Source organism: Kryptolebias marmoratus, linkage group LG19 (genome assembly GCF_001649575.2).
Source record: "Kryptolebias marmoratus isolate JLee-2015 linkage group LG19, ASM164957v2, whole genome shotgun sequence".
Lineage (NCBI taxonomy): Eukaryota > Metazoa > Chordata > Actinopteri > Cyprinodontiformes > Rivulidae > Kryptolebias > Kryptolebias marmoratus.
The window spans coordinates 3,042,540-3,062,993 of record NC_051448.1 but is presented as its reverse complement, the minus strand read 5'-3'; the positions used below and the strand labels follow the sequence as shown (position 1 = coordinate 3,062,993).

Here is a 20,454-nt window from a genome sequence, read left to right as displayed (position 1 = left end):
GCTTATGGCTAAATTAGGGTTAGAGTGCGGGTTTTTGTCTCTTTCTTACTGTTTATTCAATGTCACATGCTGTTTTTATTTTGTTTTTTTAATTATGTAAAGCACCTTGAAATGCCTTGCTGCTGAAATGTGCTATACAAATAAACTTTGATTGATTGATTGATTGATTGATTAGGACATTGTTTTGACTTCCACTCACTTTGGAGCCCAACCATTACCAGTTCATGCTAAACCTGAACCCTGAACCGCAAAAATGACTTTCCACTGTATTAGAACCAGGCTTTAGGCCCAAAAATAACTGCCGGTCCTGACCCAGATCAGACTCATGTTTTGAAAGAAAACTAATTTATTAAACTAAAAGGTAATCAAAAACAAAAGCTGACGTTGCAGCAGAAATTAACTAAATACAAAACGTGAAACATGAACAGACCTGGAGCAAAAACAAGGACAAGGCATGGATGACGTGGCATGAACTTCTGACAGGAAACCAAGAACAATGATCCAGCGAAGTGTGGGAGAAATGACCAGGTTTTTAAACAGGAGGTGATTGGAAAGTGGGCACAGGTGAAGCAATTAACAAGACTAGAGGCAGGTGTAGAAAAAACTAAACTGAAACAATAACTCAAACAGAAGCAACATAATAACAAAAAAATACCCAAATCCTCACAACGAGGTAGGTGATTATTCCAGAAAATGTCCTAAAAAGGTAACAAAAACCACACACACACAGGTCATCCGTTTCCCAGTCTCCGCCGTGACGCAGCATTAACCTTGGTGGGCTCTGCAGTGTCTCGGCTCGATCCGGTGTTAAAGCCCCCCCAGCTCACAGGCTCTGTAAACGTCTGTCAGACCTTTTGAAGTGTGATTTCTGCGAAAAGCCGCAAAGAATTAAACCGACTCTCTTTAGGTGTGAGCCGATGTTCTTTTCACGCAGCGGAGTTGGCAGCAATTAAACGACTCTGTTAGAGTTTTCTCCACATCAAACTGTGGCAAAACGGCGGGAAAGTTTTTTTACCCTCAAAGACAAGTTTATGCTTTTGATGTCAGAATGATTTTGGACTCTAGTTGATTCCAAGTTAAGCATTTTATGGCTGCATTTTATCATAAATTAAATTTTCCTCTCCATATCCTTCTTCAGTGGTATCAGTACAAACAGGTTTTTTAAATCGCTCCCAGAACTTCAAGTCCGTTTATTTACATAGAACCATTTCACAACGAGTCGTCTCAGATTCAGATCCTGTTACAGTCAGTTTAATCACATTCTGCACATTAAGAAACCCCAGTTAGTAAAAGTTATTCATCGAAAGGAAGTCAGCAGATTGTGCTGAATCTTAACTTCGACACAAGCTTGTTGGTGACAGTGGAAAGGAACGACAGGAAGAGACCTCCAGCAGAACCGGAACCAGAACCAGGCTCAGGATGGGGTTTGAGAGGACAGGAAAGAGACACAGATTGGTCCAGGCGTGGTTTCTATGGGAGGAAACACAGATTAATGACAGCAACGATTACAAACATGGAGAGTAGAGAGTAAAGACAGCAGCAGATTGAGGACATGTGGACAGTTTGTCCTCCAGCAGTCTGAGCCTATAGCAGCAGAACTAAGGGATAAGTCAGGAAACCCAAACCAACCCTAACTATAGGATTTATCAGACAGAAAGTCTTAATCCGAGTCTTAAAAGTAGACAGGATGTCAGCCTCATGGACAGAAACTGGAAGAGAGGAGCCTGAGAACTGGAAGCTCTGCCTCCTATTATAGAAACTCTAGGAACCACAAGTAAACCTGCAGTCTGAGAGCAAAGAGCTCTGTTAGGAAGATCTGCAGCACAGACTTCCACCAACCAGTGCTTTACTTTATTAATGTCAAAACTAAACGTTTGATTTTTTTTTTCTTCTTCTTCTTCTTATTTAGTTTTGGTAAACTTCCTGTTATCCCTCCATTCCTGAGTCACTGTGTTTGATTCATGGATGCTACAGGAGTTCATCGGGAACGTTTTGACTAAAGTGAAGTTGACGTTTGACATTTTGATCGTGAAACGTTTTCACTTCATTGTTTTATTCTTCAAGACATTTGTGTAAAGTTGTGTCATAATTAGCGAGTGAATTCTTGAGTTCTGTGTTTTGATGGACCTTTGACCTTTGACCACCAAAAGAGCTTCACTTCATTCTTCAGCGCATTTGAGTTATACCGAAATAAAATCCCCCAGGGCCTTTCTGAAAGTCTGCGGAAAGAAAATCTGACAGAAACCAAAACGTTCCTGTTCCTTTTCGTGTTACAGCTGACCTGTAAAACAAAAAAACGTTTTCTTATTTCCCTCAATCTGATCATCACCTGTTAGATTAGTTTGACCCAGAACTGCTTTAATGGCTTTCAGGTATGGGATTAGGTCCAGTTTGATCTGGACTGATTGTGATTCAGCCCAAAAACACAACAGCCGTTTTTAGTCCTCTCAGAAAGTCAGCTTTTTACAAGGTGGAAGAGTGACTTTCCCGCCTGCCATCACTGATGTTTGTGGCGTTTGAAGGGAACAGCAGCCACCTTCAGCAGGTCTCCATGTTTGCCTCTGACTGGGATCTGACATCAAAACGGCAAACAGCAGAATGTCAGCTCCTATTTAATTACCCCCATTAGCATGTACTGTTAAACAATTCCTGATTTTTCACTCATTTTCAGTCCAATCTACTGCATGTATCTGACCACTTATCACAGCCATGTCTCTACAAACATGTTAGCAAACAATATGTTTTAAATTAATTCCGAAGAGCTTTTAGCTGAAAACGTGTCAGTCGATCAGCCGAAGGATGAAGCATCTCTCAGGTCTTTACTGGATTTGTTTCCCTGTTTCTTAAAAACCTGACTTCCAGTTCTTTTTAAGGCTGTCCTCCTCTCCTCCTCTTCTCTAAGACCAGCTGCACACAGTTTTATTTATCTTTTGTTGACCTTTAGAGATACAGCAGAACTATTAATCCAGATTGCTTTTTAAAACATAAAATCTGAGCTCTGGGGATATAAAATATGAAAAAAGGAGGGTTTGCTCAAGACTTTTGCACAGTCCTGTAACTGAACAGTGCTGCCAAAGAATACTCAGACATTTGTTTTATTAGCACAGTAATTATTTCACAAAGAATCTGGAAAGGTGCTGCAGACAGTTTTTATTCAAAATCTATTCATTATTTGTGCGTTTAAGTGCATTTTAGTGCATTAATCAAGGAAAGGAAAGGGTTAAATGTTTGCCTAGACATATTTTTGTCCACTCAACGCACACACATCTTTATGCGTCATGCGACTTTCGTTGTTTTGCCTTAAATCCAGAAAATGATCCATAATTTTTCTGGGTTTTTCCTCCATCTTTGACGGTTTCACCAACCTCTTTTATTTCTGTTCTTCTAATCGCTCTCCGTCTGCCCTCATCTCTTTTCCTGCCCAACAGATGCTGCAGAACAAAGCTCATTAGAAGGACCAAAGCATTTTGAGGCTCTTTGAGTGTGTGTGTGTGTGTGTGTGTGTGAGAGAGAGAGAGATGAAGAAAAACAGACGATGTCTGTGACTCTATATTTAACACCAGAACGCTTCATGAATGGCGGCACGTGTTGATCCTGCTGCACTGTGAACGTGACTGTTTGGTTTGTGACTTCAAGGGGTGGACGTGCAAATTTCTGCTCTTTTTGTGTGTGTGTGTGCGTGTGTGTGTGTGTGTGCGTGTGTGTGTGTGTGTGTGTGTGTGTGTGTGTGTGTGTGTGTGAAATCTTGCTTTCAGCCTGACACTTTTTAGCTCTGAGTGACAAAAAAACGTGTTTGCTCGGGTACTCCATTTAACGGCTGCCATTTCGACTCCCACACAGCTATTACATTGGCACCGTGCACGCGCACGTGCACTCACGCACACACGGGCTGGTAACAGAAGCGTTAAAGAGTGATGGGAGCTCTGTAAAAGCAGTATTGAGGTCTAATGGTACAGGACAATTTATTGCTCCCATTAAGAGGACATTAAGGATCCTGGAGCACCTTTACCTTTGAAGCAAACTTTTCAAAGAGTCTCTGCTTTCAGCAGATGTTGTTACTTAATGATGCAAAAAGAAGACAGGATGAAAAAACTGTTTTATGCAAAAAAAGTGTGATTGTAATCTGATTTTACCTCCACTGACGCTTTTATTTCATGCTGGGTTAGGATAGAAATCGACCTGGAAATAAATCCTTTCGGTCCTGATGTTGTTTTCTTTTTTTCTTTGAAAGGATCAATTTAATATCCTTAATATAAATTGAAATATTGATTATTGAAAGGCTTTTCTTGAACCCACAGGCAGAACGGGTCGTGTTTTTGTTAACAGGTTTTGTGTTTTCAGGCAGGAGTGTAAGAAGCTCCGCGAGGAGCTGAGGGAGGACCACGAGGAGGACAAGCTGTCCGCTCTGTCTCAGCTGGCGCAAAATAAGGAGCAGGAGCTGAACAACGCCAGGGAGAGCTGGCAGAGGAAGGTGGAGGACCTGCTGGAACAGGTGAGGCGGGGCGGGGGGCGGGGCTTAGACACGCCCGTCTTCCTTGTCTTATTTTCCTGCACAGAAAAAAGCTAAATTAAGAGGATTAAAAGTTATCTTTGCATTTTTACTTTGTTAGGAAGTCAACTATAACACATTTATTAGAAAATGTACCATTAATGTGCTTCTGTTTCTAATAAAATGCATATTTAGGTTCAGCTTTAACTTTATCTGATTTCTTCAAAATTCACCCTTAATTTGTTACATAACCTAAATAATAAGTTCATCTGAGGTTTATCAAACCCATCACTTCAAATTCTTTCTGTTCCAGAGTTTTCTTGTCTTAAAAGATCATTTTTCTTGTGTTCAATGATCTCTAATCCATCCTAAGTCCTTGAAATAAACTTAAAGGCATTTTTCAGGTTTGTTATCGTTCATAAATTATCTATTTAACTACAATAAGCTTTAACTTATTCCTTATTCTGAATTACTATCATTGCAGGATGTGTTAATACATATTTAAAGTGATAGTTCAGTCATCTTTGAGGTGATGTTCTGTCTGAAAGTTATTAAAAGTGACGGCACAATGCTAATTATGTCATAAAAAATACGTTCATATTAAAGACGATTGCAAGCTGTCGCAGGGCAGTTATTAGAAATCAATATTAAATACAGAAAAAAAACTATTTAGAGAGCCGAATGAAACTGGGTTATTAAAGCTAAAAGAAGCTAAAAGATGCAAACAACTCGCTAAAACCAGCAAGATGCTGACTAAAAGTTAGATTAACAGGAAGAAAGGCAAACTAAAAGTAGCACAAAGCTAGTTAAAGGCTAATAGGAGCAAAAGATTATGCAAAAGGAGCAAAACTTTAGTTAGAAATCTAAAAGCTAATTAATAGGTAAAAGTTGCAAAAAGATAGCTGAAAGCTAAAAGCTGCAGAATCGTAGCTACTATCAGTATCAAAAAGCTAGCCAAAAACTAAAAGTAGCAAAAGCTTATTAATAGCTAGAAGTTACAAAAGGCTAGCTAAAAGCTAAAAGTAGCAGAAGAAGCACAAAGATCGAGCCTTTCTGCTGAAGCTGATTTTAAAGAGAACGTTTTAGAACGAACTGAAGAGATCTTAATGGATTTGTATGTTTGAGTATAAATAATTTGAAAAATATAAAAGTGGGTAAAGAACTAAAGTCACAGCATTCAGCTCCTGAATGAGCCGAACATTTAGATATTTAAATGGTTAAAGTCGACAGAAGTAATGAGACTAAATAAAACAGTTATTGGTGATTATCTGTGATTTATTCAGTTCAATAATGATTTAATTATTGATCATTAACTGCTGCAGAAGCCAATCACATGAGATGCTTTTTAACATTTTCTTCTAATTTAGTATCTTTGTAACAATGTTCTATGAAAGGGAATAAAGTCAGAGCGGAGGATGAATTTCAGCAACATATGCGTCAGATTTCTCCTGAACCGCGGCAGCTGGGGCGGATTTACCGAGGACGCTCCGGAGCTTAACAGAAATAGTTCTGCTGTGGGTTAAAGCGCATCACATTTATTCAGGAAGAATTAGCTAAAAGTGTACAACAAACCAAATTAAAACTGAATTAATAATACAGAGGCGTAAAAGTAAAAGCATTTCCCCGCGGGCTCCTGTTGTTGTTTAGTTTCATTTTGCTGCTGCTGAACTCATCAGTTCTTCTTCTCTGCTCTTAAAATAAAACTGTTTTCAGGACATTTTGATCCAGAGGTTTATGCATCGTTACAGAGATGCTGTTTTCTGCAGGAGAAAGATATTTATATCACATTTACACTCACACACAGGTTTAAATCAGAGCTTCCTGAGCTGAAATATGACTGAAGGTTGGTTTTTTGGTTTAGTTTCCACCTGACTGCAACCAGCAGGTAGACTTTATGTCATAGCTGCAGGATAAAGTGCCAGTAAATAGATATATTTATGTTTGAATTACTCATTTTGTATTTTTAGTTTTAAATCAGAGCCACTGCTTGTTTGTTTGTTTAAGAAAACCCAATTTCTTGCAGAAGAGCAGCTCTGTTTTATTAACTTTCAAAATATCAAACTGTTGTTAACTAGAGAAATCACATTTTCTGCAAAAATCCTGAATGATAAAAGAAGAGAAATAGCATAAGATTGAGTAAGAATGCTGAAGCAGATTTGTTTTTGAAGGAACTGAAAAGATAATGTTGTGTTTTATGGGGAAAATATTTGTAATTAAAATCTAAAATCTCCTGAAAGAGCCAAAGTTTTAGCTGAACAGTTTGCAGAAGTTTGACAAGGAGACACGAGTCAACGCCCGTCCAAGACAGATAACTTCTGCCATCTTTACACAGCCTGCTTGAACATTTTTAAAGTGTAGTTTGCTCAACAGTAAATGTGAGTGTTTAAAGTTTACAGATTGTTCTACGTTCTGCTCGTCGGTACGCGAGGATTCACGCAGCAAACTGTCTAGACGAGCTCATTTAGTGAGTCATAACACTTCCTCCCAATAATGGATTCCAGTGCTCCGTTTATTGCATTGCAGCATTAGTTTATGTGCTGTAATGAACTGCAGGTTATTTGCATAAAGTTAAAAGCTTTCTCACTGGAGACTTCAGAAAATCTGTTTGTTTTAACCTAACTGGTTGCTGCCCCTTCTCTGCTCCCTCCCATTATCCTGCAGCATAAACATGCTTCCACTTCCTGAACCTTTCATCCGCCCAGTTTAGTTTGCAAACACGTGGACTCGGGGTTCAGCAGCTTCACTGACTAATAACCGTTAATACGCCGTGTGCTCCCGCGCAGATATCCCTGCTGAAGCAGAGCCTAGAGATGCAGCTGTCGCAGTCGCAGTCGTCTCTGCAGCAGCTGCAGCACCAGTTCAGCCAGGAGCGCGAACACCTGAGGATGCAGCTGGACGAGCTGCAGACGGAGCATCAGAGGCGACAGCAGCGTCTGCAGGAAGCCCACCGCTGCGCCGTGCAGGACATGGAGCACGCCAGGCAACGAGACCTGAAGGTAGGTGCTGAATCGTCCTGGCTGTCCTGGAGTTTTAGGTGTTTCTGCTCCAACACACCTGATTCAAACAGTTTAATCACTTCCTCACCAAATCATCAGGTTCTCCAGGAGCATGGCAACAAGTCATCCATTTAAACCAGGTGTTTTAAAGCAAGAACACGTCTAAAACACTCAGGAGAGCGACCCCCGAGGAACAGAGTTTGACACCCCCAATCTACGACCTGTGGAGCCTACCCAGGGGTCGTGGGCAGAAATTAAATTTGAGATTGTAAGATTCTGTATCAGGGAACGACCAGAAGAAGACGATTCTGTATCATCAAGTTAGTTTAGCGTCCATGGATGCTCAGTAACGTTGGTGTTTATGTGCAAACAGATGAAAACGTATCAAAACTGGAACAACTAGAACATCACTGGAAGTGAGAGCAGGGTTTAAGGTTTATCTCACTGGGCTGCAACTATTTAAGGCTAGTTGTGACATAAAATTGTGTCATCTCTCTCAAATCAGAGGGATTGAATGAAGCTGGCCAAAAGAAACAATCAGAAAAACGAGGTCAAACACTCCCTTTGCCAACAGTGCACTCAGTTTGTCATTAAATCACTGATTATTCATTAAACTGGCTAAAAACAATCTGACTTTCTGAGCGAAATGGAGGGAAAGAATCCAACCTGTACATCACACAGCTTGGACCTGTTCGGGGGAGCAGCTGTTTCTTTGTTGCACCAATTTTATCCAAGATTTAATTGGCTAAATCAAAGCCAGAAACATCCACACGGGAACCAGGAAGCCCGTTAATTCGGCTGATACCCGGAACGAACACAGACCAAGAAAATCTCTCTTTAACGTGACAAATCAGCAAATGTTCAGATGATGACAGGTCTGACTGCCACAATACATTAAGGAAGTAAAACAGGGGGAAACAGGGGTCAAAGTTCACAGCAGAGGAGTTTCTAACACAACAACTGTTCATGTGGCTCAGATTCCTGTAAATACAGGGGATGAGGTCAGTCAGAGCAGATTTTATTGTCAATAAGTTGGATTAACTTGTGTAATTAAAGGAGTTTTAAACTTTCTTCTCTTCTAAAGAAAGGGAACCAGTGAAAAATAAAGATCTGGCATTCCATGAAGGAAAGCATCTTTTAAACAGATTATTTTCTGATCAGAGACCTGCTGAGATCTGTTCGAGCTCAGAGGATGTCAGGATCTTGAGTTTTTTTAGGTTAAATGTGTTAAAAGTTCTGGTGTTTTTATTTGGACTTCTTCCTCTCCTCTGGGTTGTTGATCGTTGTTTCGCTCATTGTCCTCCGCTGCACGTGCTCAGACGTCACGCCTCCCCGTGGACGTACCGTAGACGTGTTATACTGGTGGACCAACTGTCCCCGCCTTTCTCTCGTTGTTGGGAGCAGATTTACAGAAGCTGCCGCAATGTATTTTTAGCTTTAAGTCCCGTCAACTCCCCCCGCACGCAATCACGCCGTCACGTGGCTTTTATTTCACGCATGAAATTACTCATTACAGCTAAATGTGTTGGAAACATAAAGCAGGTGTTATTTCCCTGGTTGTCACTCAGCCGTCTGACTCTGATGATCCTCCTCCTTGTTCTTCCTCAGCAGCTGATTGTTGCTTTTTGGTTATTTCGCTCCTCAATCAGCATTTTGTTTTTCGTTAAAGCTTCAGTTTGCCTCCTGGTTCCTTCGGCCTGTTTCAGCAGGATGACGCTCAGCTACTACCACGGGAAAGTTTAGCTCAGTCTCTGAATTGCTTCGACTCAAAAAGGTGATCAGCTGTAGATGTACGTCCGTTAATATCTGTCTGCTAAAACCACAAATGAACACACACACAGCAGCAGAAACATTATTATAATGGAGCTGCAACATTAAAACTTCCGGTTGGAATGAGAATCCGGGGGTTATTGTTCCTTTTTATTACCTGAATCATTTCCGTCGTTCTCTCCGCCGGTTAGAGGAGCTCTTCAGGAGAATCCATCCTTGACATTTTAATTCGACGGCACCTCGTCAGAGTCAAGGTTAGCCTGGCAGTGACTCATCGCCGCCGCTGCCATTACTCACCGACAGCGAACAGCTTCTGTGTCAGGTAGCTTCAGCGACAGCTCTGCAGAACGTCAAAATATGCACAAAACAACAACATATTCATTCCTCAACGTGCCAAGAAAATGTTCCCCGGCGCTAATCCTTCCATTTCACAGTCAAGGTCGATTTGGATCAGCTATACATCACAATTTCAAATCCTCTTTTCCTTCCCGATGCTGTAATTGTGTTAATGCTTCAGGGAGAACAGAGGTCAGAGAACGGCGTCCTCCTGGTGTTTTTCTGCCAGATACTTGAGAACGAATCTGAAAAGGGACGACTGAGTCACCGAACTCCACGCTGCAACAAGCGTCATCCGCATCGCCTTCTTCTGCGTCATAAAACCCGCAAAATCGCCGTCCTTTCTTCATCGCTCAGAGTCTTTTTCTTCCAGCGCAGTCTTAGTTAATAGGCAGTGAAAGTAAATGTTTTAAAGCTTTATGGAGGGCTGTTATGGTGAGGGGGTGTTTGTATTTCTGTCGGCAGTACAGGCAGAGAAAACTCAATTATCCTGAGTGGAGCTATTTGAAGGATGATTTGTGTGTGTGTGTGTGTGTGTGTGTGTGTTGTTATATCTTCACAGTTCACAGGAACTTATATCCAGGGAGTAATAAAGCAGTTTTAAATCTCCGCAGTACAAGCACGCGCACGTTCACGTAACCAGATTTAGTTCACGGCGCGTGTGACAGTTTATCTTCTCCGGGTTATTCCCTCCGCACATTAAGACCGAGGGAATTGTTTTATCTTTATTGGAAGATTATTCAAAGGAAGTTGTTGCAAACTAATTTTTTTTTTTTTTAAATGTCCGTTTCAGAGCCGTTCGGGGTTTGGAAACTTTTCAGGATCGACGCAGGAAAAAACACAAACCTGCTCCCAAAAACACCTCGACAAATCATCCGATTATGTAAATCAGACATTTAAATATAAAACCAATTAATTTAAATATGCTTAAGGCTCATTTATGTGGCTCTGTGGAAAGGTCCGGTCTGAGCGCTGAGTGACTTTAAGTCAGATGATGAAAACAAACTGAACACCAGCTACAGGCTAAGAAACTAAAACAAGCAACACTAAAGTAGCAAAAAGGTAGCTAAAAGAAGAAAAAGTTAAAATATTATCGCCCGTCTTTCTTTATCGGATGAATTTGCAATTATTTGTGCAATCAAATCTGCAAGGAAACAAATATTCTTGTATTTTGTTTTGTATAAATTCTTCCTTGCACCCCGATCAGAAGCTGCGTGAGTAAAATGTTCTCTTTGTTCCGGTATCCTGTCAGGGAGCGATCATTCCTCCCAGTCAGATTATTCCAGCTTTTATCTTCATCCGGCTGCGCCGCCGTGATGCTCTCAGGTCGTCTTTGTTCCAGAAACACTTTGGATCAGGTGAATATTAGCATTCTGCAGCAGCTGCAGGGCTGACACCGACAAGAACAAAACAAAAAAACAAAAACTTCATGTTGCCTTCAGGTTAGCTCCGACTTTAAGATTCTGCTTTCAGATTTTATGTTATTAGAAAGTCCAGATCCTGAGGACACCTGAAGACAGCTTTAACCTGTTTTGCTTGTGTGCGTGTGTGTGTGTCCATGTATTTGATACATTGTGGGGACAATTTTCCTTACATATACTACCAGGCTTTGGTCCCCACGAGGAGAAATGATGTTTTTGGGTTAGGGGTTAGGTTTAGGACAGGGGTAGGCAACCCTGGTCCTGGAGAGCCACCATCCTGCAGATTTTACTTGTTTCTCTGCTCCAACACACCTGATTTGAATCAATGGGTGATTAACAGGCTTCTGCAGAACATGAAGAGGTGATTTAACCTCTGAATCAGGTGTGTTGGAGCAGGAAACAAGTAACACGTGCAGGATGGTGACCCTGAGGACCAGGGTTGCCCACCCCTGGTTTAGGACTAAGGTGTGAATTGAGTTTAGGTTTGGTTTAGGGTTAGCTATGTACTGGTAATGGTTAGGGTTATGGTAAGGGTCAGGGTTAGGCTGTAGTTAGGGTGTAGAAATGAATGGAAGTCAATGGAAAGTCCCTGCAAAGATAGAGAGACATAACATGTGTGTGTGTTTTTTCTGTAGCTTTAGCGAAACATTTCATGATCCACTGGATGGATTTTAATGAACAAATTCAAAATGGCCACCACATCTGCTGAAACTCAACTGATTATAGAAACACTGAGCTAAAATTCGGCGTGGTAGTAGCTGAGAGTCGTGCACAAGACAGACCATATTTTCCACACTACAAGGCGCACTGTCTGTGAATGCTCCATTTTTGAACTTTTGGACCGGACTATAAGGCACATCGTTGCCTCCCAATTTTTGTAACTTCGTGCAGACCGCGCACGCCGCGCTCCGTTCAAAATGGCCGATTTTGATGCTCTAGCAGGGCTGGTTCGCCTGTATCAGCATTTATATGATCCCTCTGTGAGAGATCACAGAGATAACCAAACGGTAACTCATGGAAGGATACTGCATCGATGTGAGGGGGGAGAGGACACAAGGAGACGAGGAAGAGCACAAAGGAAACAGGAAACACGAGGGAGGGGGAAACAAACCAGACATACAAAGGAGAAGACTAAGAACACAGGGAATAATAAAGCAAAACCAGAATACAGAAAATAAACAGAACTATAAAAAACCGGATGGAATAATAATAATACAAACTAAATAAAAAGAGAACCTGACAACTTCAGTGTTTGAGCAAAACGGCCGTCAAAACTGGCGTGAAAGGTGGCGGGTGATATGCATTCCTTCAGGGAATGCTGGGCCTTTAATTTGACGTTAATCTGGTCCTCAGATCCAGTTTCTGTCTACCGTCTAACAGAAAGGAAACTGCACACAGAAAGACGAGAGGAGGAGGAGAATGTAACAACATTATAGTTCGTTTGTAATTATAGGATTCTCTGTGATTAGGAGTGATTAATGTGCTCCCTTTAATTAAAGGAATAAAGCTATGCTTTTTACAAAAGGACCAATGATCTATGGCAAAGGATAAAAGAGATTAGTGGCTTTTTAAACTCACTTCCTTGTACCGCGACACAACGTCCCACTGGAGCTTCAGCACACGTCTGCCGCGCTCCGACAGTTAGAGACAATAAGGATTAACGGCGGGGATGAGAGCTCCTCTCAGGCCTGAAACGATGAACGTCATGGCGCCGCCTCAAACCCGAGCTCCCAGCAGCACGACTGAAAACACACAACGCAGCGTGTTAAAGATGGATTCATCGTTCAGGAAGCTGAACGGGATCGTCCCATCATTGTTGAAGGGATGTTCTGTTAAATAGTTAATGAAGGCAGATGTCTTCGCCCAGGCTAAGCTAATGCTAGCCACTTTTATCACAGAAATAAGAAAAGTTAGCAGGAAAGGCTTGTCTTTCGATTATTAGATCAAGTTTTTTTTATTTTAACTTCATGGTAAAAAAATGGATGAGATTTTATTTCAGAATTGTCTGAACGATTAAGAACAACTTTGTTTAATTAAGTTATATAAAAACTGGCTGAATTCACTAAACTGAGAGGTGAAGGGGAAGGAAAATCAAGAAGGTGACATTTTTCTAAGTCAGAAACAAACACCCAGCAGATTAATCACCAAAGCGGATTCCACGATCGATTATTTATGAGGGGCTCGAACGCTAAAGGACAGAAAAATCGACAAATCGATGCCGGCGACTGTCGGGAGTTTAGGAGAGGGAACGCCGTCAGGCGCTGAGGTCAGGCTGAATGGATGGAAACAAAAACCTGATGAGAAATACAGAATAAAGACGAAGATCAAAATAAAAGATTTCTTAAAGTTTTTAACTTCATCTTAGGACATAACTCTGGTAAATAATCGCATTATTCTTCAAATCATGACAGATGTTGCCACCAATCCTTCACGAATAACGCTTTAGATCAGGGCTGTTCAACTGGCGGCCCAGGGGCCAGATCTGGCCCACAGGTGAGCTCAATCCGGCCCATCAATGGGTTCATTTAAAATAAAACCAGATTTTAATCGTAAATTAAATTTGTGTAATATTAATAACTGCAGGATGTTCGGCTCCTGAGCTGTTGGCGTTCAGTAACTGAGCTTTTTACGTTTTAAATAAAATCTGCTGACAGTTTTCTCCTGCAGTAAAATTTAATGAAATAACTGAAATAAATTTAGGCCTCACGGACGTCGCAGCTACATTTTCCTCCCTGAAATTAAGCCTTTCATCCCTTTAATGAATCACTCACCTGCGCCGCACCGTTTTTCTGTCAGATTGTGTCGTTTTGTTTTCACACCAAACTAAAAGTTGCTAAAGAGGCGTGAAGAAGCACCACAGACACCAGACTGAAAATACTACAGCGGGCGGGAAAACGTGTCAAACACTGAAATAATTACACCAAAATGCAGGTTTAAAAAAAAAAGGAAACATTTACATTTTCCACTCGAGTGTTTCTGTGCTTGTTTTGGTTTTATGCTGTGAATATTTCATCCTGATCATTAATTATCAATAAAAAACAAACTAAATGGTTTAAAGAATCTTGTTGTTAGATTTTTAATAACAGATAACTGCAGACAAAACTTAAAGAATTATCCCACTTTTTATCTGAGTTTAGCTCTGTGATGCATTCAGGTGCAGTTTTCGTTTCCAAACTGAAGACAAATTAAAGTCCTAACAGTCCTTGAAGGGGTCATCCAGCGCCTTTAATGCCAAAGATTTAAACTAAATTTATATTTTGCTGAAAAGAGACAGAGTTTCAGGTCTGTTGGCCCGTACCAAGTTTTAGCTCAATGTCTTGTGTTGCTAAATTCAATGAGCTGTGGCAGCCATGTTGATGTACAGTCATTGGTTGTTTTCTGAGGGTTTCACGCTCGCCTTTGGTGGCGATTCTTCAGGTTTTGGTGGTTTGATGGTCGGTTTTTGAAGATTTCCTCATTTTCTAATCCTCTCCTCCACGTCTTCTTCCCTTCCACTGAACTCCCTCATCTCTGCTCCTGCTCCTCCTCCTCCCCGTCGTCCGGCCCGCCTTTCTTCAACCCGCCAGGAGCTGGAGGAGCGCCTGCGCCATCATCACCACGCGGAGCTGCAGTCGCTCCGAGAGGCTCACCGGCAGAGCATCGAGACGCTCAAGCAACAGTCGGAGCAGGAGCTGCAGACGCTGCGCTTCGAGCTGGAAGACGAGGGCAAAGCCATGCTGGGTGAGCCGAAGGATTCACGGTTTCAGAGGGAAAACTGAAAAATGTAACAGTTATCTGTGATGGGAGCCTGTGTTTGTTTTACTAAAACAAAATCAAATCCCCTTTTTAAATGAATACAGGTAAAAAGTTTGTTTTAGTCAGTATCTGACCTGCAGTAGACAGCAGTCAGAGTGATCTCGGTTTGGAGAATCAACGAGACAAGCTAATATCTGCTGAGTTAGGAGCCAAATTAAACAAAACATCAAACCTCCATCACTTCGCTCCAGACTCTCCTAAACATGATGGAAAAACAGCTTTCCATCCAGGGAAACATGCATGTTTACTCCCTAATCCTCTAATAAAAGTTGTACATTTTGCCAACACACAGAGAGTTTTTCATCCTGATTTTATGCACGATGAAGAAAGTGAAGCTCTTTGTTCACCTAAATGAAGTTTAAGAAGCAGTCCTTGAAGAAATCACAGAAGTTTGTTGGATGAAATGAGGATTCAGGCCTCACATGTGAGCGTGTGACGGCGCTGGGCTGTGATAAACGCTCCTCCATTAACCTTCATGTCATCGTCTCGGCTTCCATCCGTCTCTCTCTTCCCACATCCTCACCTCCTGGTTTTCACCTTTCTCCTCATTATCTCAGCCGTTCGTTCCGTCCCGTTCTGGGAAACTTTGAGGGAGAAACTGTATTTTCTGCTTTATCAAACTTTCGCCTTTTCAAACCTTTTAAGAAGCTATTTCATTTTTTCTTTGTGCGGGGTTCAAACAAAAAGCTAAAAGCTAAGTGTGCTCCCTTTGTTCTGCCTTTCTGATTGCAGTTTTTGAAATAAAAGATGCTTGAAGTGAAGATTAAAGTCCCCCTCAGATGAAAGTCACTCATTCAGGCTTTGTGTGGAAATTAAAACTAAAAACAAAAACTAGAGAAATCACATTTTCTGTGAAAACGAATGAATCCTGAGAGCCGAAGGAGCTGAAACTGAGTTGTTGAAGCTAAAAGGTAAACAAGCAGGACTGTAGCTATAAGATAAAAGACGCAAAATCTAAAAGACAAACATGGAAAAAGGTTAGCTAAAGGCTAAAAGTAACAAAACACCAGCTAAAAGCTAAAAGTAGCATAAGAAGACAACAAAAATAGAGATTTTAAAGAGTTTTTTGAAGGAACTGAGGAGATCTCCGTGTGTTTCTGTAGAGAATTCAGTTTTAAATAAAGTTAAATATTTTGAAAAGTAAAAATATAAAAAGTCATAGCCCCCGTCTCCTGAAGGAGCTGAAGGTTTTGATATATGAACGGCTAAAATTGTACAAAGTATGCAGTAGTTAGAGAGCAGAAAATAAACAGGAAATGAGTTTCAGTGATTGTTAAAGCTTTGTTTCATCGGGTGATTTATCTTCTGCACAAATTAAACCTCCTCTCTTCGGCCTTCAGCCTCTCTGCGGTCGGAGCTGAACCACATCCACGCGTCGGCCATCGAACACCTGAGACAAACCCACCATCAGGAGTCGGCCGCTGCCAAAGCTGAGCTGGAGAAAACTCTGGACAACAACCGGACTCAGGTAACAAACGCACCGACTCTACGGTCCGTCAGAGCGTGGAATCGTTTACATTTACACACATCTGCAGCCGATTCTGCACCCACAAATCACACTGTGACAGCTGTGGACACAACTGCATGTGACTCGAATCACTTTGTTGAAGCTTTCTGCTCACGTACGAGTCCCTCCCGAACACCTGAGCGCGTTCTCTTGCGCCGAAGACTGCGTGATTAAAGCGAATCGATCTCTGAAGCCCTCTTTTACACTATGCTGGTGTAGATTCTCAGTCATCCAGGCCTTTAGTAAAATTCAAGAAAGGTTAAAAAACATAAACAACTGGACTTCTATTCTTCCTCATCCGAGGAGCTTTCTCAGTTCAGAAACAGAGAGTGTGGAGATGAGCTTTTAAAGCTGAGATGTGATGTAAGCTGGATAGCTTGCAAATTATTCTCGCTCTCCTAACAATAGAGGGTCATTAGGGGCTCGTTAGATGGTTTGAGAGGGGGGTATGGGAAGCCATCAATGTCAAATGGGAGAAACCAACATTAAACAGAGGAGGAGGTCTCAGATTTCAGCTTTCAAAAACATATAATGGAGCTTTAGGCCTGATCCCCGGTCAGTTTCACTCCAATCAACAGAGTCGCCCATCAGTGAGTCAGACAAACAGGGACCCTAATGACCCTCTATTGTTAGGAGAGTGAGAACAATCTGCAAGCAATCCAGCTTACATCACATCTCAGCTTTAAAAGCTCATCTCCACACTCTATTTCTGAATTGAGAAAGCTCCTCGGATGAGAAGAGAAACGTCTTCAACTACAGAACAGAAGTCCAGTTGTTTTTGTTTTTAACCTTTTTTGAACTCTTTCATGCTATTACACTTATTCAGCCGCTGTCATAAGAGACAAATAGTTTCAAGTCAAGGACGTTTCCACTGAAAAGGATTTATTTACCTGAGAATATACAGACAGGTTTTCCTGGGGAGCTATTTGCAGCCATGTTTGGATCTGGAGGAATTCCTGGACCGATCAGACATTTTATCACCTCAAAACAAACTAGAATGAAACTTGAACCTGAAGGAAATTTGCTGAAGAAGCTAAAATTGAGTTGTTAAAGCTAAAGAGAGCCAAACGCTAGCTAAAAGCTAATCGTAGCTGAAAACTAGAAGAAGAAGACAGATTTCTAAGAGAACGACGGTTATGAAGGATTCGGGATGTATTTCTCGAGGGAACATATTTGTAATTAAAGTTAAATATTTTAAAAAGTTGGAAAAGTCACAGCATCCTCCTCCTGAAGGAGCCGAAGGTTTTGATGCATTCACACAACGAAGCTTTGCTGTTTTTCTTTGATTTCTTGTTGCTGATTAAACGTATTTCTTTCATCTTTTCTGGTTTATCTTTTAAAACCTAAAAGCTAAAAACACTGGAGTAAACGAGTATAACAATCATGAGAAAATCGAACCGTTACAAATGGTTCGTTGTGTATTTTTATGTCATTAGGAAGGTCTGAAACGTTACCGTGGTTACCGGTGTTTTTCATGAATTAAAACGGGGCGTGTGAAGCGTATTAGGTGATGAATCGATCTGAAAGTCGTGCTGCAGCTCGCCATCACCACCCTGCAGGCAGCAGCCTTCATGCCGCTGCTTGTAAATCATCCTAATTACCTCCATCCACCACAGGTTCCTCTTTCATCACCTTGCGATTCACATGTTCTAACAAAGATGCGCAGCTGGTTGTCTTTTATTCCCCTCTGCAACACAACCCATCAATCCCCCTCATCTTTAGCTTCCTGAGCGATGGGGAGTCATTAAAGGTTAATATCCGAGTGCTAAAGTCTGAACTACCTGACAGTTACAGTAAATCAGAGAAAAATGGAGCAAAAGCTTGATTCAGACATTCAGCAGCCGGAGTCTGTTTTTAAAATCCCATCGTGGATTCCGTCTGGTTTTTGCTGATTACGTCTCAGGGTTAAAGACCCTTAATGACCCTCTAATTTTAGCTCAGGAGCTGTCAATTTGACTGAGTTGCAGCCAGTTTTGTAGCTGCGGCAGCCATCTTGATTTGGATGAACTCAAGCTCATTAGTTGTAGATTCACGTTCATTGTTTACTTTTCAAGTTTCATTAAAATTAATCGTGTGGTTAATGAGAACAGACGCGGACAAAAACATTATCGCCCGTCTTTCGCCTTTTTGCTGAAGTGTAACGTTGAACGCAACATTTCAGGATACAAATCAAGTTTTAAAATAAATAAACGCTGTCATTTTCACGTTCTGACGCTGACAGCTGTGCAGCAGGAAGGTTGCCGGTTCGAATCCCGGTCTGGGTCCGTGTTCTCCCTGAGAACTCCTGGTTTTTTCTCCGGTTTCCTCCAACATTCGGATAAACGACGGCTCTAACTTGTCACTGGGTGGGAGCGCCTCGTTTGTCTCTGTGTGTCCCTGTGACGGACTGTCCAGGGTGTCCCCAGTCCCTGTGACAGACTGGTGACCTGTCCAGGGTGTCCCCAGTCCCTGTGACAGACTGGTGACCTGTCCAGGGTGTCCCCAGTCCCTGTGACAGACTGGTGACCTGTCCAGGGTGTCCCCAGTCCCTGTGACGGACTGATGACCTGTCCAGGGTGTCCCCAGTCCCTGTGACAGACTGGTGACCTGTCCAGGGTGTCCCCGGTCCCTGTGACGGACTGTCCAGGGTGTCCCCTGACAGAGACACCCCCTGTGACCCTGAGCAGGAAGTAGAAACTCGACGGACGGATCCTGCTGACATTATTTCCTGCGCTGACAGTTTCGTCTCCGGTTTATTGAATCTCAGGGACTCGATGAGCCGACCGTCCCCCCAACAGTCTGAGGTCCGTGACGAGTAACCGACCCGCAGTTTTTGACCGTCCTGACATGTCCTAACAGTAAGACGCAGTCAGCAGCTCAATATTTCCTTCTCCTGAAGTTACCTCCAGGTGGATGAGATTTATTGATTTTCTTTTTTTTCTTTTTTAATTTTGGTGTATTAAAGACAAATGGACAAATGGTTGTGCAGGACAAATTAAAGTCCATTTTTCTTCATCTTTTTCTAAATTTTTTTACCCCAGAACCATAACATTACATAACATAAATACACCCAGACTCCTGGAAACCTGCGTGTATAAAATCAACTTTCTGTGACCGGAAAGTTTCCTGCAGTCACTCAGAAATCTTGCAGCTCCCTGTTTGACAGTTTTCCAGCTCCGGCTGTCAGTTAGCACAAAAACACCGTCTTTGCATTGCAAAACCTTCAGTCCTCGACCCTCGGCTCTCTTGTTTTATTCAAGAATGCTTCCCTTTATTCAGCTTATATTTTAAAAATGCATCATTCAGACTTTTTTGCACAGCTATAGAGATCCTGAAGTTTCCTGAAACAGAACAATACAGATCTGTGTTTGAGTTTTATTCTCCAAAAACTTATTTTCCAACAAATATCTTTTATTAAACACGAACATATCTAAATCTGATCCTTCTCATGATGTTTAGCAGCCATTGTTGCAAACCTCAGTTGTGAAATTAAATAATACATTTATAATCTTTTCATAATGTTTTTATTTTCTTTCAAGGAGTTTATTTAATTCTGCTGCCTTTTAATTTGTCTTTACGCCTCCTTTTCAGACTTAAACAAATAAATTAGTTTATAAATGTCCAGGCTCCAAAATTCACCAATTACTCTAAATTAAAGATGTTAAACGGAGTCAGACAGAGACGAGCGTTTGTGGATATGAGATTATTATATATGATGAGGATTTTAAAAATCCTCTGCACAAATTGTCACGGAGGCAAGTTAAACGAGTTTTTGCAGGAAGAGGAATCATTAGTGGACAATAACAATGTTGAATCTAATTCTGATGGAGTTAATTGGCTCTCGAGTGAAAGTCATCCGATCAGACGTTTGCTCTTTGGTCTCTAATTAAAACAATCAATCTGGCGCATGGGCTCCCGTTCGCTGCCAGTTCTGAACTGAGTGTCAGCGGCTTCAAGGTCTCAATGGCGGCTAAATTTACTCCTTATTTTAAAAAAAACAATAACAACGACTTCTGGTCAAACTCAAGGCCCGCGGGCCAGATCCGGCCCTCTGTAACATTTCATCCGGCCCTCTAGTCTGGTTCAGATCGAGTCTCTGATTCTTATTTTGCTTAAAAAAACTGAGCCTAATTAGTGAAGTTTTCTCTGACAGTGACTTAC

General features: G+C 41.5%; 1 protein-coding gene across 2 annotated transcripts in view; it reads left to right on the top strand.

Moving 5' to 3' along the window:
* fam184a (family with sequence similarity 184 member A) overlaps positions 1–20,454 on the top strand; it is a 132,434-nt gene that overhangs the window by 87,304 nt on the left and 24,676 nt on the right. For both annotated transcript variants that reach the window (XM_037981680.1, XM_017431404.3), the window contains exons 13-16: positions 4,342–4,492; positions 7,273–7,485; positions 14,579–14,732; positions 16,148–16,275. In XM_037981680.1, the coding sequence (XP_037837608.1) occupies positions 4,342–4,492; positions 7,273–7,485; positions 14,579–14,732; positions 16,148–16,275 (646 nt within the window). The remainder of the gene's footprint in view (positions 1–4,341; positions 4,493–7,272; positions 7,486–14,578; positions 14,733–16,147; positions 16,276–20,454) is intronic.